This window comes from Leptonotus elevatus, chromosome 14 (genome assembly GCF_054856555.1).
Source record: "Leptonotus elevatus isolate MCC_2025b chromosome 14, RoL_Lele_1.0, whole genome shotgun sequence".
NCBI classification, from domain to species: Eukaryota; Metazoa; Chordata; class Actinopteri; order Syngnathiformes; family Syngnathidae; genus Leptonotus; species Leptonotus elevatus.
The window spans coordinates 1,631,535-1,650,683 of NC_141252.1; the positions used below are offsets into that span (position 1 = coordinate 1,631,535).

General features: G+C 42.2%; 1 protein-coding gene across 9 annotated transcripts in view; it reads left to right on the plus strand.

Annotated features, from left to right (window-relative positions):
* The first annotated feature begins 336 nt into the window (after positions 1–336).
* map4k5 (mitogen-activated protein kinase kinase kinase kinase 5) overlaps positions 337–19,149 on the plus strand; it is a 24,178-nt gene continuing 5,365 nt past the window's right edge. Inside the window, exons 1-29 of one of the 9 annotated variants that reach the window (XM_086095572.1) lie at positions 337–766; positions 1,888–2,103; positions 3,323–3,380; positions 5,765–5,855; positions 6,374–6,438; positions 6,529–6,584; positions 6,680–6,727; positions 7,411–7,453; positions 7,654–7,726; positions 7,807–7,938; positions 8,488–8,550; positions 8,629–8,710; positions 8,783–8,899; positions 10,333–10,411; positions 10,714–10,767; positions 11,676–11,734; positions 11,815–11,876; positions 12,215–12,253; positions 13,449–13,493; positions 13,804–13,846; positions 14,467–14,677; positions 15,288–15,311; positions 15,398–15,483; positions 15,850–15,891; positions 16,354–16,438; positions 16,813–16,892; positions 17,346–17,406; positions 18,466–18,580; positions 18,973–19,061. In XM_086095572.1, coding sequence (XP_085951698.1) covers positions 1,996–2,103; positions 3,323–3,380; positions 5,765–5,855; positions 6,374–6,438; positions 6,529–6,584; positions 6,680–6,727; positions 7,411–7,453; positions 7,654–7,726; positions 7,807–7,938; positions 8,488–8,550; positions 8,629–8,710; positions 8,783–8,899; positions 10,333–10,411; positions 10,714–10,767; positions 11,676–11,734; positions 11,815–11,876; positions 12,215–12,253; positions 13,449–13,493; positions 13,804–13,846; positions 14,467–14,677; positions 15,288–15,311; positions 15,398–15,483; positions 15,850–15,891; positions 16,354–16,438; positions 16,813–16,892; positions 17,346–17,406; positions 18,466–18,580; positions 18,973–19,061 — 2,110 coding nt within the window. In that variant the 5' untranslated portion in view covers positions 337–766; positions 1,888–1,995. The remainder of the gene's footprint in view (positions 767–1,887; positions 2,104–3,322; positions 3,381–5,764; positions 5,856–6,373; positions 6,439–6,528; positions 6,585–6,679; positions 6,728–7,410; positions 7,454–7,653; positions 7,727–7,806; positions 7,939–8,487; positions 8,551–8,628; positions 8,711–8,782; positions 8,900–10,332; positions 10,412–10,713; positions 10,768–11,675; positions 11,735–11,814; positions 11,877–12,214; positions 12,254–13,448; positions 13,494–13,803; positions 13,847–14,466; positions 14,678–15,287; positions 15,312–15,397; positions 15,484–15,849; positions 15,892–16,353; positions 16,439–16,812; positions 16,893–17,345; positions 17,407–18,465; positions 18,581–18,972; positions 19,062–19,149) is intronic. The other 8 variants (XM_086095574.1, XM_086095576.1, XM_086095575.1 and 5 more) reach the window with 8 other exon arrangements.

The window sequence follows — 19,149 nt, forward strand, 5'->3', positions numbered from 1 at the left end:
AGACTAACACACTGAGACGACATTTTGATGTGGTGTTCCTGAATTTAGCACCAGGTTATGAACCAGCCCCTGCTGTTCCTACATTCTACCGCTAGGGAGCGGTAAAATACGATGAAGCCTGGAATGCGCGATGCCTTTTAAAACCGTCGTAAATATGAAAACATACGTAACTAACACGTTATATACATTACTTTCCGATGCTTCGGGATTTTCTTGTGAACATAAAACGTTGGGAAAATGTTCCGGTGATACATTCCCTGGATTTTCACCGTCGTATTTATGTACAATAACATCACATATTGTAATGTTACCAAGCATGTGATCGCAAAGAGTTTATCTTTGACGAGGTGTTCCTGAACGCATTACCAGGATCCTGAAATTTACGGAGATTACCAGCAGCCGACTGTTGTTGTTTTTTTTTTAAAAAGCATTGGCGTATACAAACTAACACAAATGTAATCATTAGTATTATCCAAGTTTTGACGTCTGTCGCCATTACAGGGAGCACAGCTCCCCTCTTCGCAGCTGTCAACCGAGCAAGGAAGATGACATGTCCGAAAGAAGTTGGTGGCTACGACTGTTGGTGAACGAGGTCGCTGCTTGCCCGTAAGAGCCACCGAGAGCCGACTCAACTTTCCGAACGCCTCGGGAGCAAAAAAAAAAAGAAGAAGGTTGAACGACTTATTTTCGCCATATTATTCGACGCTAAAAGTGTCAAATGGACACCTGAAAAGCAAACTGCACGGCCGAGTCGTCCACGCGAACGGTAAGCAGGCTGGCAGCTCAAGTTTGGAGAAACTAGCCGTTAGCATTAGTCGGGATGCTAACTCACTCCCCAGCTTCACTGTTCGAAGTACTGTAAATGGTGGACCTGGACCCAGCTATTTCCTGGAGTCGTTGGTGTCAAACTAATATTAGTCGTGCTTCAGCATCTTTAAAGCGCGTTGTGGTTAACGTATGGATTCATTTACATAACAACAAACTTCAAAGCGTGTGTTTTAGCTCGTTTTCATTGTTTTGCGTTATTTGTTTCAAACACTTCTCCAGAAATTAGACTGCACCCGTTTGAAACTGCTATGCATGGCAGACCTAATAGAAGTGACGATCATTTGATTTAACGTTTTGCTTATTTTGCAATTAAGATACATATATAGCTTAGTTGTCATTTATGATTTAGATGAGCACTGAGATGTTGTTCACATTGCAGCTGTTTTTAAACTCAACTCAACTAAACTTGTCCTCAATTCATCCTCATTGACAGGCCTTCATTTTTAATCATGTTACTCCACCTCTACCTGAACTTTTTATTTTTTTTCTCTCTCTCAGTAGATCCTAGTTTCCTTCCATTCCTTATTTCTTCTTTTCACATACGACGGTTTCTTTCCTTTCAATTCTTAAGTCATATTTCAAGTTCCCATCCTTCTTTCCTTCTCTCCCTCCATCTTTCTTTTCAAACATTTTCTTCATTCTCTGCTATCCTTGCTTAATAATTGTTTCCTTCCTTTTCTCTGGCCCGCTCGCTTCTTTATTTCCTTCCAGGCTTATTTTCATCCATCCATCCTCCTCATTTCCTTTGGCCCTTCTGTCCTCTATTTCCTATTTCCTATTTCATACTTCCATCCATCTTTTCTACCTTCCTTCCTTCCTTACACTATCTTATACTACCTTCAAATCACTATTGTGTCATTCTCTCATCCATCTTTACTTCCTTCCATACCATCCCCACAAATGAGTTAATGCTTCAATAAAAAAAAAGAAGAATAGATAATTCTGTAGTCTAATAGTTGTTTGCACTTGAGGTCATCATTGACTACAGTGTGTTTTCCACATTGTCGAAGTTTTAAAAAGTCACCAATAAACGTGCCTTCCATTCTTCCTCATTTTCAGGCCATGGAGCAGCCGCAAGGACCAACTGAATAAACCGAACACTCATCAACTTGTTCAGCGGCTCCAGCAAATAGCCCTCACCGGATTCCCCCCAACGTCAGACCCACCATGGACATCTTTCCCCGGCCCAGTGGCGAGATCCAGCGGAGAAACCCCCAGCACGACTTTGAGCTCATCCAGCGGGTGGGAAGCGGCACCTATGGGGATGTCTACAAGGTACGTGCGCTAATGCGGCAGTTTTTGCGGAGTCCCAAGATTCCAAGATTTTAGCTAACCTTGTCACGGATACCACTTTTTCTAGACTGAATGCAAGTACTTAAATGTACTTGAGAGACATGTGAAACCAACTTGGGAATTTTTCAAGATACGAGCCTTAAGCAGGAACCGACATTATCGATTGCCACCCAAAGTTCACTGATACTGGCCTGTCCAGGCCAACAGTACAAATTTCAGAAATAAATGGAATGAAACACAAAGAAATTGCAATCTAATTTTCAATAGTTTTTAGTTTTAATTGATCATTCATCTGTTATTTTTACCCTCACTGTGCGTATTTGTCCACTGTGATGTCATTTTCAGTTGACAGCAAGTGGCAAAATGGCCGCTCCCTGAATTTTTCTCCTTTATTCACGTCACAAATAAAAAAAATCTGTGTTTAGACTAGTTGGGGCACATAGACTATATTATAAATAATATATTTTTTACTTGACTTTCCCTTTAAATTTGAATTCATTGTAACAACAAGTGAGATGTTCTGTTTGGAGAAAGTCCTTGTTTATCCATCTGCTGCAGATAAACGTTCATCGTTCAGCTCTCCCGCCCCTCCTCCTTTCCATACAAAGCCTCGGTGGCTGTAAACCCCCCCCCCCCCCCAATCACACTTCCCCCACAAGCACAAGGCTGGTGGTGGAATGCTGCGCCTGGAATTCTGATATCCGCTTGCCAAATCTCATCAGTGCAATCCACTGGCGGAAACACCTGAGATTTTTTTTTTTTTATCCATAAAAACAGCTCGCATGTTGCTGGTAATTTATTGCCGTTGCGCCGTTTACATTCACTTGACTCGGGCCGGATTAGTGGCAATGTCTCGCCTTGACCTCAATCCGGAGGCCAGACCCGCTTGCACACAAAATCATCAATGTTTTCCGCAATAGCCACTGGGAGTGTGATCGCAATTGGATTTTATTTTTCTAAATCGTTCAGCCCTAGCACCAAACCTACGAGACACATGCATTACAATAATGACATTGTGCACAATGTTCAAATGAAAGATAACTACCAAAAAACGAAAACTCTCTTGTGACTTATTTTAGTCCTTTACACATTGAAATTCTTAAACGTTTTTTGTTGTTGCGGTGGTCATCTTTTCTCTCGAAATGTACATTTGACTCGTAGCAAAACAGTGTCTGAGTGTTGTGCCGCTGTCTTTTTTTAGGCGCGCAACATCCAAACCGGAGAGCTGACCGCAGTCAAGATCATCAAGCTGGAAGCGGGTAAGAACACGCTTCTGCTTCCCGTCCCATCCCGACCCACACTGACTGTAGACGCGGTGCAGATTAGTGAGATTATGCAGATTAGCGCCACCGAGCTCAGATGGTTATGAGGAGGCGATTAAGATTTTCGCTTTCATTCATTTACCATGTTTGTAAAGGTGGCCGATTTTTGGCGTTGATTCCGTATCCAGTAGTGTGCGGAATTGTCAATGCACGAGCGACTAACGACACTTCAGCGCACTAATAGAGCCACTGTGGAACACAAATAGCACGACCACCTAAACCAGGCTTCCCCAGTCCTGGTTCTCGAGGGCCTGAGTCCTGCCGGTTTTAAATGTTTCCATCCACCAACAAGCCCATCAGCAAAAAGCGATCCTGATCTTTATGTTGGAGGACGGAAACATCTAAAACCTGTAGGACTCTGGCCCTTGAGGACCAGGGTTGGGGAAGCCTGACCTAAACCCTGTCTTAAAACCCCAAACAAGACTTAAACCTTATATATATAGATATATAAATATGGGACATCGGCGTCACTTATCCGGTGTAAATGACTTATGAAAACTGGTTCGACCGGCACACGCGTCACTGGTACCGGCTTCAGGACTTAAAGGTGTGGCCAGGCGCTGTGGCCAACAGATCATCTCAAGGTCTTCTGTCACTTCTTTTTACAAGTGAGTGCCTGTTAGGAATCATTCACTCATTCCCTACACGCTAATCACTTTAGTGGGCTTTTTTTTTTTTTTGTGAACAGCTATCGACTCTTTTAAAATCGAATATTGTAACGACCATCCCATCAGTTTAATAGAGGGAGTTCAACTGAAACGGGAGCCAATTTTAATATTAATAATGCACACCAGGCTTGAATACAAACCGTACCAACAGTATACAGGATATACTTAGAGACATTGCTTCTTAATGGCCATACGAGAGGATAGAGATGGATGGAATTCCCACAGAAAAATGTTCTTCTATTGTAATGAATGTATTCAAAATAACAGTTTCACTTTATGAAACGACTGACACAGAATGTTGAACGACATTCCAACTTTATTATGATCTACATAGTCAATTCTATAAACACTTGAAGCCGTCAACCCGGGGAGGAAGTGAGGCGTCTGTAGAAGTGACCCACTGTGTATGTGTGTGTTTTTTTTCTAGCAACTCTGAGTCAAGTCCCTGAAATTAGCCTTTTCCCAAATGTTTGTGGCTGCTGACTCGCACGTTACTGTCAACATGCGCACAAAGCTAAGGAGCACGCAGAGGCTTTCAAATGACCTTTACAAATACACAGCATGTGACAAAGACTTCAAGCCAAGGAAGCGCTAATGTATCTCATACATTGGAAACATAATTTGAAGAAGAAAAAAAAAACATCCTTGTTTGGAACAGTAAGCAAGGCATGATATAAATAAAAAATTCACAACTGACTTCATGGCTATATGGAGACATTTAAAGGTGCACTAATACTGAATTTATCTTTCTATGCACAACTAGCATCGACACATTGAATATTTATTCAGCGCACACGCTGCCTGCCGTTCACCACAACTTCCTCTCTTTTAGCTTAACGTGGACTTTGGAACCTCGTAACCAAAATCCGTTGCAGCAGCAGAAGAAGCCTGTTTCTGCCCAATGGAAAGCAGCTGGCTGACATTTTTTGTTTACCTTTTTTTTCCTACTGCAGGGAAGTTTGAGAGTTGCACACGTGAATGTTAGGAGTACAAAGTGTTCCGATTTGAAGGCGCTCCTGTGTTAGTGTTTGTGCAACACGGTCATTTGAAAAGCAAACTTGGCTTAAGCCCTCATTTTAAACCTTGACCTTAAGCCTCACTGTGGATAGAAAATCTAAGACCACCTCCAAACCTCAATTTGAAACTCTAACCTTTTTTTTATACCCTAACCTTCCAAGAGGCTACCTTGGCTTGAAACCCTACTCATTGTTTGAAACCATAGCCCTTACTCCAAAACTTATGTTTGAATCGGCCGAAACTGGCTCTTTAAAAAAAAAAAAAAAGCAGATTTTTGTTCACCCCCCTTTGTTTTGTTTTGTGTGGGGTTTTTTTAAACGCATTAACACAAGACGAAGATTTTTTTTAAACAAATGGCCGATTTTTTGCAGATTTTTATCTTTATTGTCAAGTTAAGTTGGAAGCATTAAGGGACCAAAAAGTTAGTGTTTTTCCTTTTGAAATATTTTTTAATTAATTAGCCAATGAATCTGTTATTGGTATTTCAAAACCCTAATTTGAAACCTTAACCCTGACTTGAAGCCCTAATTTGAAACCCCAAACTTGTCTTAAAAAAGTCATTTTTGACAATCCAGAGATTCTGATTACTTCTTGCAACGCAGATGTTAATGCGTTTTCCGCGCTGTTGTGTTCCAGGGGACGACTTTTCCATCATCCAGCAGGAAATCTTCATGGTGAAGGAATGCATGCACCAAAACATCGTGGCCTACTTTGGGAGCTACCTCTGGTGAGCGTGCCCGCCGCCAGAGTCAGCGTTGAACACGTCGCGCTACGCGGGGTTTTTAACGGGCCCGTCGGCGGCAAGTCACATGTTAATTGCTGAGTCACAATATTACTCACAAGTGCCCCCCTCGCTGCCTCGGTGTGACACGAAGCAAGTACAGCCACTCCTGACTTCCAGCAGGTTTGACAGGAATCCTCTGATATGTGGCGTCGTGCGGCCACGTAAAAGCACTTCGTTTTCCTGACGACGTCCAGCAGGAACAAGCGTTACAAACCACATGTTCGAGCTGCAGTCGGTGAACATGTCAACACCTCACAGTTGTACCGTGGATTAAGATTTGTCTTCAATATTGCGATTGTGATTTTAATATGTGATACATTTTTTTCAAGGTCATCGTCCCATGTATTTTTAACCATTACCGCCCAAAAAAAAATACACCCAACAAATGTTTTTGTAACTTTTTTTTAGTCTTTAAATGTTTGAAAATGACTGGTTATTATTTTTCCCTGTCCCCTGCTCAGTCGAGAGAAGCTGTGGATATGCATGGAGTACTGCGGTGGGGGATCCCTGCAGGACATTTATCATGGTAAACCCTTTTTTCCTTTTTATTTTTTTAACAGTAAATAGCAATGTTTCCTGCACCACACTCAAAACATTTGTCTCCCATGTGTTATAGTGACGGGTCCTCTGTCAGAGGTGCAGATTGCGTATGTCTGCCGGGAGACTATACAGGTGATTTGCAGATTGATTGGTTTATTAATCAATGTCTAAAATCATGAATTACTTCTTTGTCATGATGACTTATGGTCTTGATTTGCTTTTTCTAGGGTTTGGGATACCTGCACATTAAGGGCAAGATGCACCGTGACATTAAGGTAGAAGTATTTGTACTTGGCGTTTTTGTGGGGGGAAAAAAGTCGCAACACAACAAACCTCCAAGTCCATTATTAAACACAACCACGCACCCACTTTTTTCAGCTGGGAACAAAAAACACGATGGGATGCGGAAGGCCAAGCATTGTTTGACAACTTGCAATTTTAACGCCTCACCGATAATGTTGCTGGCTTTATAGCGAAAGAGAGAAGAGACAAACCAGCGTTTCAAGAAATGCTGCAGTCTTTTGATGCGTGGTACAAATTGCATTGTGAAGGAGGTGAACGACATCTCATGTTACTCTGCCTCTGCGAATGTGGTTGTGCTATTGAATATTTTTGTGAACAGAGGTTGAGTTACTACTTCTCATTTATCGGTTTTATTTACAGCTCTACATTAAAAAAACTATATTTCAGTATCCCTGAGAATAAAACCTTAATAGCTCTTGAAAAGGATGCATTTGAATTATTAGGCTCTAATATCAATATGTCTGTATCAATGATACCATAGTTTATCGTGATATTTTCTCAGAAAAACATTGTCCTAAATTTTTTTTTATTGTGACAGGTCTCCACCTGTTTCGTCCGCTTGCCGGATGCTGCCATTGACAGAAGTGGAATGTGATGTTATATGGGACGTCATACAAAGGGAATAACCCTCGCGTGTTTTGTTTTGTGTCTTCAGGGCGCCAACATACTTCTGACAAACGATGGAGACGTGAAGTTGGGTAAGCGGCTCTTGCATGTCCTCATTCCTCAGCTGGTTTTGCAACCGTAAAAAGTCCCCGTGTGCGTGTGTGCGCGCGCGCGCGCGTATGTGTGGTGTTTTTTTTTTTTTTATGGCTTTCATGTCTTGTGTTGTGTGCATTTTATGTATGCATATTCTCTCTGTGTGTGTGTGTGTGTGTGTGTGTGTGTGTGTGTCCAGCCGACTTTGGCGTTGCAGCAAAAATAACGGCCACCATCGCCAAGAGAAAGTCCTTCATCGGGACGCCTTACTGGTGAGTGCGTCGCCAGCAAGGTAACATGGAAAGGCAGCTTGAGAAGCTCCAGTCAGCCAATCCTTCGTGCCGTTGTGCAGGATGGCTCCCGAAGTGGCTGCGGTGGAGAAGAACGGCGGCTACAACCAGCTGTGCGACATCTGGGCGGTGGGCATCACGTCCATCGAGCTGGCCGAGTTGCAGCCCCCCATGTTTGACCTGCACCCAATGAGGTGAACGGTGAATCCCTGTTTATTAAGTGGGATGAGCTCCAGGCACATCCAAAATAGGTGAAAAATGGTATTAAACGTGTAGAAACGCCATATAAAAGCCTTGTTTTGTTAGTTTTACAACTTTGGTTTGCAAGATAATTTGGGTTGGAAATGCCCATTTTCAAGTTAGTGCTAATACTTAGTTGATCTTAAATGTATTATGTCCATCATCTCTACTGTGATTGAGTCGCTGGTCTCCTTAATTTCTATGGATATCGTCTTGTGGCCGCCATGTGTCGTCACTGCGATGGCTCCGTTGAACTTAAGTGGGTCGTCTGCAGAATTGTGGCCAGGCCATCAAGCGCTCTTGCTTAAGCAGTGCGACTGAAAAATCTGTCAAAGTGCTCAAAGCTGCTGGCAATATGGGGTTGACTGTGCTGAAAATGTCTCATTGCATGAAGCCGCAATGTCTTTGTGAATGCAAGCGACAGACACAGTTATCACTACGCCTCTTATGTGACAATTTATTCCAACTCTAATGGTGACGATGCGATCCCTTGTTTTGTTCAGGGCCTTGTTTCTCATGTCAAAGAGCAGCTTCCAACCACCTAAGCTAAAAGACAAAAACAAATGGTGAGCGCGCCCCCGACCCCCAACGTTGTGTTGTATTAGCCTTCCTTTGAGGTTGTTTGGTTGCTTTTGGATCCGCAGGTCCGCTGCCTTCCACAACTTTGTCAAAGTGTCCCTGACCAAGAACCCCAAAAAGAGGCCCACAGCGGAGAAACTGCTTTCGGTAATCAAATGCTTCCTTTTTAATAGCGATACGCACTTCAGCGCCTCCCCGTAACTTCTTGGTTCCGCGCAGCATGTGTACGTGGCGCAGACGGGCCTGACTAGGCGGCTCGCCGTCGACCTGCTGGACAAGATGAACAACCCCGACAACCACCAGCATTATAGCGAGGCCGACGACGACGACCTTGAGGTAAGATACCGTCACACATTTGCACATGGAACTGAACCTCATAGGTTTGTTTACGATTAGTCACTCACCTTTATTTATTTATTTTTTTATCTTCATAAAAAATAAACAATATTTTAGAATATAGTGATGCCTTTGATCAGATTTTTTTTGGGGGTACTTGGGAGCAAAACATTTGAGAGAATCACTATTTGGGCTGTACTCAACTCATTTTAAAACAAGCAGCAGTTAGTCAGGTGGGACTCAAGGCCTTCAGAAGATAGCATTTTTGGTGTGAATGTGATTTGTTTAGGTTTTTAAAACTCTTGTCTATTTGAGCCACAACATAACAGGAGGGTTCAAATTGATTGCAAACCAAGTGTCCTCCCCGTGTTAAATCTTGTCCAGTGAACCAGACATTCCGGTATAAATCAACATTTTGAAGTAAAACAAAGGCAACAAAAAATATCCAATTTACAATCGGATACAAAACTGGTTTGTGTTATGGCTTATCCAATTCAGATGAAATGTGACAGTAGGGCTGGCTGAATAATCAATTGTTATGATGCATTGGAGTTCATTGCTCAGGACTTTTTTTTTTTTTCTTCCCTTTGTGGCTAGCGGAATAATTTTCACACCATTTCTATATGATAAGAATTAAGGCAGGTGGACGACCATTTATGAAGGCAATCACGCTAAACATTGCAGAATACATCCATTTATAAGTTGCAAAAGCAAGGATTTAGCCACATGTTGAACCCTTACCAAATAAATAAATAAAAATCTGAGCTTTTTTCAGGCCATATTGGCCCACCCTACTTGAAGAATACAAACCTTATCAAACAAATCTCGAGTTACTTGGACTTCTAGTGCATATGTTTCCCAACTTCTAGTGAGCTAAGATACACCTACTTAAGAGAAAACGTGAAAGCACACCAAAACAACAATGCCACACAAAATATGAATACCAACACTTGCTTATAAGCCTGCGCCGCTCAGTGGGATACAGGTTTAAAGAGGTAAAATGTCCGGAAAAGAACAGCTGAACTTTGTTTGATATTAACCAGAGAAACTTTAAACGGGGTTAAGTGTGTGCTGACTCACATTTAACACGAGTTTTGAATGTTAATGGGTGATTTTTAACCATATCCCCAATTTATTATAGGCTGTGCTCACCTGCAACCACATTATCTCAGCTGTTTATTTGTACTTCCCCTCTCAAAAATTTAAACCCCCCCCCAATAGTAAAATTGTACAGATGTAGGTTATTAATGGCGGAGGAAGTTGTGAAATTATTATGGTCTCATTTTTGTATACTACGAAAACACTTGTATTCAAAGGGGGGCTTGTCGACTTTTTGATGCGCGCTTATGACAAGACATTCGAGTGCCGTAGACACGTATTCAAAGAAAGAGACAACACTTTCAAGGTGACACACTTCCCAATCTGTTCCGCAGCCCCTCTCCGTGGTCCGACACACCATCCGCTCCACCAACAAGCACGCCCGGGCAGAGAGGACGCGCTCTGAGATGGCCTGTAAGTAGACACGAGAAAAAAAAAAATAGCCCCCAAAATGCGTCACAGACCCCAACCGCATACTCTCACTGGTATAAGCAGCCCAGCTGTTCAGGTCACGAGAGGTCATACTACCGCTCCTTCTGCACTGGCACTATTCCAGGCCACAGCATGTGTGTGTAGAAATAGAAAACAATAGAACCGAGATGGATGTCTGTGTCTCTGATCCCATGGTCCATTCTGCGTGAATTAGTACCCCCCAACCCCCCCCCCCCCCCCAATCGCACACACGCCCTCCTCAATGTGTCTTTCTCACCTTGAAGCAAACAATGGGACAGAGCGTGGAGGGCCGCAATCCCCTCAAGCGAGCCAAGCAGGTCAGTAGCGGCGTAGTGAGACTACGTGCGTGTGCTTGTGTTTGTAACTCCCACGCTCACCCTTTCGTGTGGTCTTGTCGTAACACGTAACCCCCCTCCCCCCCCCCCCCCCGCCAAAAAAATGCGCGTGGCTCTCTGACAGACTGACAGAAATACCATTGTTTCATCCATGACTAATGGGATCCTAATGTTGACTCCTACCTGACTCGGCACTTTCTCCAGTTTGTGTGTGTGTGTGTGTGAGTGTATGTTTGACACCACAGTAAAGTTGACTCATGGTTTGGAATGTAATTTTTTTTTCACCACTTGTCTAACTTTGTTTGCATTGGATCTTAAATACTGAGATAGATGTGATCTTTATTAATAATTCCAGAGATCAGGTTAGTGTTTGGGCCCCATGATAATTCAATGAAGTGCATGGTTTTACTTTTTTAGGTCAGTTCATAGTCAATCTGCTCTTGTCATGTTTTCGAGATTAACCCAAAGCATCTGTCACGCTCAGATCCTGCAAAATTTCCACATTAGGGCTGCGCAGTTTATCCTTCTGTGAATTTCACACAAAACCCAGAAAATTGCCATGTGGGCTTTCACGCACAATTTAAAATTTTCAAACAGAAATCCTGCAAAATTGCTGTAACAGAAGACATGGCTTTTTCCCTAGTCTGTTGACTTTTAACACAAAACTCAACAAAATGGATATTGCTGCACACTGTGTGTGTGTGTGTGTGTGTGTGTGTGTGCGTGTGTGTGTGTGTGTGTGTGCGCGCGTGTGTGTGTGTGTGGTAGATAAGAAGGCCAAATTAATCATTAAAGCAATTGAGTCGTTTTGAGTTGCCGGTGTTGACCACTGATGCCCTCTTGTGTCAAAGGCGAGTCACCATTAAAAAGTGTTTCCTTGTCGTTGGCAGTTGACAAGTTGCAATTTGAGCCACCGCTGCGGAAGGAAACGGAGGCCCATTCGGAAATGGTGAGGATCGAAAGGCTGGCAATGGCGCCGGAGTGCAGGTGTATCAAGCCGCTGCTATTTCTGCTCGTGTCTTTCCGCAGGATGTGAGTAAGGATAATGACTTCCAGTCGCCCTGGAGTGCCGAGGGGGGAATAACAGCCAGGTAAGCCCCTTGGTATCATCGTCAAGGCAGCTGCTCATGTTTACACCTTTTTATTTATGTATTTATTTTTACTTGGCTTTGTCTCCCCCTTGCACGCCCACGATGATGTGTTTATACTCATGACTGCCTGACGCACTGATTCTTAATGAGCATGACCCTTCCCCTTCCCCGACCCCACCCCACCCCACCCGCTTGCTGAATGTTTTTATTTGATGCAAGCGAGCTCCTTCTCACGTCTTCCTTTTGCTTTGCTTGTCTTTCTCTGTATCTCTCTCACCCCACCCTCTTTTGGCTGTTGGCCTGTCTCATCCCTCATCTCGTTCTCCCCCTCACCGAAGGAGTCTCCTCAAAAGCGTTGAGGACGAGTTGTTCCAACGGTAACGCTCAACACTGTTGTTGCTTGTGTTCTACTGTAGTGTGCATCCATTAGTCCATCCACCTACTCACTCCCAAATAAATCACTCCAACACTGTTTTGTAAACCACATAGTTGCTAGTTGTTGGTGTTTTTTGCCATTTAAATAGCACACAAGCAGCTTGTGTTGTCATTGCAAACCCCCCAATACTGTAAAATTGAAATCAGGTGAATATTTGAAGAAGAGAAGCGATGCCAACCGTTCTTTTTTTTTCCTAGGGGAAGTCAGTACAACTGCCGACATTATGGACGACCAAAAGTCTGGATTGACACTGCAAGTCTAATTGCCCAATTCTGATTTAATGCCTTGTATCTTTTTTTTTTCTTTTTTTTTTTGTCATAGCGTTAGGCGATCAATTTATTTGATTGATTAATTAGAATTTGTTTGTTAATTTTTTTAAATGTGTTTTTAACAGCTTCAGTAGTTTAAAAAACAACAACTTTGAAACTTGAAAACTATAGTCATATACAGTACACCTGGTGTGCGGTATTTAAACTGTGGTATATTAATCATTAAGTAGATGGTGTTGTTACCGTCAATTCAAGGGACAGCGAGCATTTGCATTTTCAAGAATTTTGTTGAATTCAAAAATCCAAACAGTGCAGTTAAAAAAAGATTTATCTCAATAAAACAATTTTACATATTTTCTATTTGTTTGAAAAATTGGTTATTGAATTGATTTATCAAAAAAAACATCACTAAAGATTGGATTATTCAATTAATTATAATAATAAAAATAATTTATATAAAATTAGGAATTTAAAGTAACTTTTACATATTTTACACACAATTTTAACTTTTTTTTTAGTACGAATGTCCTAAGCATTTATAAAAAATAAAAAAATCAAAGTTTTCCTTTTAGCGCTGTACAAGCTGAGGGGAAGTACACATTACTTCTGAATAGCTGCACTCTGTGTGGCAGGAGAACACATGAAGTGCACGAAAAGGATCTCGTACCCGTCCATACTGTCGTTGCACTGATTTCTCTGAGGCTTGGCATCACTTGACTAATTTGTAACATTTACCTCCCAAAAAATGTGGACTCCCCTCCCCCGGCTGGATTTATGTTGTAACGCTTTTTAATTAACCATTTATTAACCAATTAATTAACCAATGAGCCCTGAACCTTTCTCTCTGCTTTACTTTACTCGCTGCAGGGGACACGTCGCTCACCTCCAGGACGCCTTTGAAGAAGTGGAACTGTGAGAGAAAAAAAAACACACACCACCTTAATGAGAGCGAGACACCAAAAATTTGATGTTAATGTTGCCATTTGCCGTCATGAAGCGAGAAAACGGAAGCCAAAGCTACACTTGCATACCTGAAACTAAAACTGCAACCTTCGGGACAAACACATTGGTTAATTAATACCCGTTTGACAAAATGTATCTGACCTCGTTCAAGTGTACCTAACATTGTGGCCAGTGTGGTTAATTCAAATGATGTCATTGATTAAGATCCACATTTATCTTCTTTTTTTTTTTTTTTTTTTTCCACCCCCTCCAATTTCAGATCCACACTCAAGCCAGGGTATCCTCCTCCTCGGCCCCCGAAGGTAGGAGCCAATGACCACCATTCAACAAAGTGTGCGACAAGTTAATAGTCGCTGGCTGCATCGTCCACCGAAGGCTAATACATTTTCAGATAGTAAAAAAAAAAATATATATATATATATATATATATATGTCACAAAAAGGGGGGGAAATGTGTTGTTAGCGCTCGTTATTTACATAACAATTAAGTTTAAAGCAACTGCCATGGGAACTTTTAGTAGTGCAGTACAGTATGTCTACCAAATGTGGTTTAAAAGCTAATAAGTATTAATTTGAGTAAAATATGCATGTATTATCTTTTACTTTTTTGTACCTGGCCTGCGAAACCAAAAACCCAAACTCTGACATATTTGAATGTATTGCAATAATTACTTTCTCTGGTAACTAATTCCATTAATGAAGGAGTATTCAATTACTCTTTTGGTGAGGCAATTAGAACCATAACTATTAATATTCATAAAGTAATTTGCCCAACACTATCTTCAGTAAAAGTGTCTGAAGAGCAAAAATGTCCAGATCTTTGTCAACCTGTGAAACCCTTTCAGTTTTTTTTTGTGATTAACGGCTGTATAAATAAATTTGGCCTAACTTGACTATTGCCCTGGTCTCTTCTCCCGCGCAGCCCCGCTTGCACATCTCGTCTGAGGACGCGAGCCTCAACGACGAGCGCTTGCTGACAGTGCGGCGCTTCCCCAACGCAGAGAATGGTCCGGCCCAAGCAGCGCGGCGCCGTAGCACACCGGAGCACGGCAACAAGGTGGGGAGCTCGTCACCGGACTACCTTTCAGTCAGCGTCAGCAGCCCCGGGTTCCTTTCCCACGCCTCGGACCAGGGTAAGGACATGCTAGGACAACATTGTATGTCCGTACAGATGCATCAGTGGAAAGGTGAAACCCGTATTTCGTCGCTGCTATGTGAAAAACACTTACCGTATGTCCATTTTTTTTCTTTTTTAAAAATGTTTTGGGGAAGAAACTCCCTAAAAATAAAAAAATGGACAATTGTTTTTCACATAGCAGCAAGGATATATTAATTCATTGTGATTGTCTCAATCAATTCTAATTTCTTGGGATGGTGAATTTGGGGTTTTTGGTAAAAATACATGACTATAGGTTAATTTTTGGGTGAATACGTGGTTTACTTTCACAGGGAAAAAACAATAGCTAATTTTGTGAATTACAAGCTGCCAATAGATTCAGTTTCACTGTATTAAAAGTAATTCATGATTTCACTCTGTATAGTGTCGATAGAAGAGTTTCACTTTTTGAGTTCAGCTACCAAAACTAAAATCATGCTGTCCACAATATTCTAGTATCGTATATTCTTTATATTAGTTTATTGAGGTACACCTGTACGGCGATTTGCCATATGAATGCTAAGAAAACCTTGAAAATTGATGTTGAATGAACTTCATTGGTCTTTTTTTTTTTTTTTTTAACAAAGCTGTCAGTAAGTGTGAATGCAAAGGTGAGGGACAGCTCTGACTTAGTTTGTCGACATGCGATTGTCCTATCATGTCCAATCACGCCAATGCCTTTGTGTCAATCCCAAAGACGACGACTCGGACGGAAGCATGAACGGCGACAGTCCCAAGCCACCGCAGCATCGGGCGCATTGGAAGCTGAAGAAGGATTTTCCTGTACGTAGTGTGTGTCCACCCTGCAGCCGGAAAGTGTTCGTGGCGCTTCTCTTTGTCCACGTTTTGTTCTGTTACATCCTTTTCTTTTCGTTTTCCTCCAAATTTGTAACTTTCCGAACTCAATTGAAAAAAGAAATGATTTAGAGAGTAGGACTAAATAATAGATAGGAGTGGTGTTCAAAATTGTCGACTGGTGAGAAAACTAAGACCGTATGAAGACGATGTGGAAAAAGTAAAACGTGAATACTTTCCAGAGTGCATCTTTTTACTGTTGTTTTGTTTTATTGTTGAGACATTACTACAATTAGCGCTTGAGGCTAAATCAAAGCTTATTGTCTCCGTTTGTCTCCTCTGCGCCGACGCTAGAAACCGGCCATCAACGGCTTGCCGCCCACACCCAAAGTGCTGGTGAGTGAACAGTCTGCATTGACGGTGATGTTTCTTGAAGTGTTAGTCCACATTACTGTGTGCTTACAATGTTTTCCAACATCTCCATTGTTTGCTACTAACTTGACTTTAAAGTCACAGTTCAGTTCATAGTGGTTACAGCCAGCCAAAGCTCGTGCATTGATGACGGAGATAGCTTGGAGTGGCCAGAATTCAAGTGAATTGCACCACACAATGGGCAAGCCACAAATTTGACAGTAGTCATATGATGCAAACCCACTAATTTTGAGTTTTAATTTCTCAAATAAACAATATGTATACAATAAAAGTAAATATTGATGAATGCAGCATGGAACTGCCACATCTGCTAGCAAGAGGCTGAGCAGTACTGTATTTGTTTACGGTGCAAAGGCACTTATACATGCCGTCCTTTTCTCTCTCTCTCTCGCTCTCTCTCTCGCCCCTCCTACCCTAAATTTGCAGATGGGCGCTTGTTTCTCCAAAGTGTTCGATGGGTGTCCGCTGAAAATCACCTGTGCTACATCCTGGATCCATCCGGACACCAAAGGTAGAACTAGGGCTGTGGAATTCATTGAATTTCAATTATCACACTCCGCAATTACAAATTGAGCATAATCGTAAAAAAAAAAAGCTTATTAATACAAATTTTTGAGTTGTTTAAATTTATATATTTGCACCTTTTATTAAATTTTAAAATAACTAATTTAATAAATTGGGTTTCATCCAAAAGGAACGTCCATAATTATAGTATTTCAAATAATTGTATAAACGTTTTCTTGTTTTGTACCAAAAAATAAATGATTGTCGTAATTGTGATTATATTTTCTTTATAATCAAGCTGCCCTAGGTAGAACGCCACCATCCGCTTTATACTTTTTACACCATCCTGATGCATGTGTATTATAAATTTTCCCCTGTTAGACCAGTACCTGATCTTTGGGACAGAGGATGGCATCTACACGCTCAATCTGAACGAGCTGCATGAGTCCACGATGGAGCAGGTAAAATCAGAGTCAAACCTCTTGTCCAATTTTAGGCTGGATTTGCACTGCAGGTTCAAGTACCCAAATCAGATCTAATGTCTATACATTGGTGACTTAAAAATATGAGTTCAATTTGTTTCAATGGCTGCACTTGTGACTCAAAACACGTAATCTCGAAGCATCTTTCCCCATTGTATTTTCATGACGTCAAGCTGGCACTGACGTAAATCCCATGTGTGTTTAGGCTGCACTCACGTTGGCGCTTATCTGATACGTCTTGTATTTTTATCCACTAGTGGAAGAGGCTGTTAAATCTGATTGACGCGTATCACATTTGAGCCACTTGAGCAAAATTATTGAATTGTGTCTCAAGTATCATGTGGCGTAAATCCATCCTTACTAAATAAATACAAATTGTTTCCACTTCCGAATGCTATATTGGTCATACATGGTCTTTATGTCACCTCCTAGCTGTTCCCCAGGAAGTGCACGTGGCTGTACGTTATCAACAACAACCTGATGTCTTTATCGGGTAAGTGGCGATGGCCCACGTTACCCGTCACCGTCATCACCCGCCGCTGCTTTTGTCCTGCGTTATCTGGCAACACCTCCCGTCCTGAAAATAGACGGGTTTTTTTTCTTTTGTGCGATCGGCGTGCTGCTGCCACTCGTGGTTGTAAAATTTATAGAACATGGTAGGTTTAGAATTAAACAAGCTACCCCTTCCTTGCCTCTCCAGTTCATAATTCATATATGCACATTAAGTACTTGCCTGACTCTTTTGCTGACCAAAACCATAGCACCTACTGAGGTCCCCCGTCATGCCTAACACGGGAAGTCTGTCAGTTTGATCTGAAGAGGTCACTTTAGCTTATTATGGCCGTTTACTCCTGGAGAATTTGTCCAAATGCTACCAAATTTGAAGCATGTAGAGGAGCCGGACCAAATGTCATGAAATGTTTTGATGCAGTAACTGCTCTGAGCTTTATTCGTTTCGTGAAAATATTACATACTGCTTTTATCGTGTAACCAAAAGAGGTGGCAAATCCAGGTCCAGAAAGTAAAAACCCTGCCACAGTTTGGCTTCCTTTAGCCCTTATCGCTAATTGTTTCAGTTGTCGTGCAAGCTAGCTAGCTCCTATGGTGCTCGTTTGCCTGCTATGGAGCTAGCTAGCTAGCTAGCACCAGGGGCTAAAGCCAAACTGTGGCAGGGTTTTTACTTTCTGGACCTGGATTTGCCACCTCCGAGCCAAAATGTCTTAACCTGGCTGAATCACTTGCCACTGATTGATGTGTATTATGGGACGGATGACAACTCGTGAAAGCTAATTTGGTATTGGACTTGCTTAACCTCTGCTCTCTTCTCCTTTCTGTCCTTTAATCACTCTCCACCCTCCTCCCACCTGGCTTCACTTGACACACTACTAACCGGCTTCATCAGAAGGTAATGGGCGCTTCGCACCATCGTCATACTTGTACCGCCGCTCACTTCTAACCTTGCTCAAATATCCAAGCTGCCGCCGCTGTTGTTTGCCCGACGGCGTTAGAAAATGTGCGTAACGCGACTGTGATTGTGATTGTCCCGCCGCAGGGAAAAACTTCCAGCTGTACTCCCACAACCTTATTGGGCTCTTTGAGCAGCTGAAGAAACCCGGCTTGGCTGCCCAGCTCCAGACGCACCGCTTCCCGGACAAGATTCTGCCAAGGTGATATCTGTGCACTGACCTTTGCATGGTGGCCTGCGAATTCCTTTGTACCTCTGCCAAGGAAATGTAGTCACAAATTCCATATCCCCAATCAATTTCTTTGCATATTATGTTCCCTTTAAAACGCTGCCTGTGCAGTCAATCAAGGTTTTGTTATGGAGATGTTTTGAGCCCGGCACAGATGAATTGGTTGTGTTATTTCCGTGGGAGGAAATGCTGTTTTGCTGGGACTTGGCAGTCAGCCTTTCAAAGTTCCACTACGAAATGGTCGGTGCTTTATTGTGCTCCTCTGCTGTATACTTGCTTGTGTGAAAAATGAGCGCGCTCGCACTGAAGTAAAAAGCTTTGTCCGGCTCCGCCCGATTCACTACGTCATGGTCTCTTTTCAGCAGGGCTGACAGAGAGCTATTTTGTCCCCTCAGGAGGTTTGCCTTGACGACCAAGATCCCCGACACAAAGGGTTGTCACAAGTGCTGCATCGGTGAGTCCCTCACACAACTCATGATTTTATTTGTCCAAATGTGACCAGGCAGCATAGGTGACAAAAGTACTCGCAATCTGTATTCATG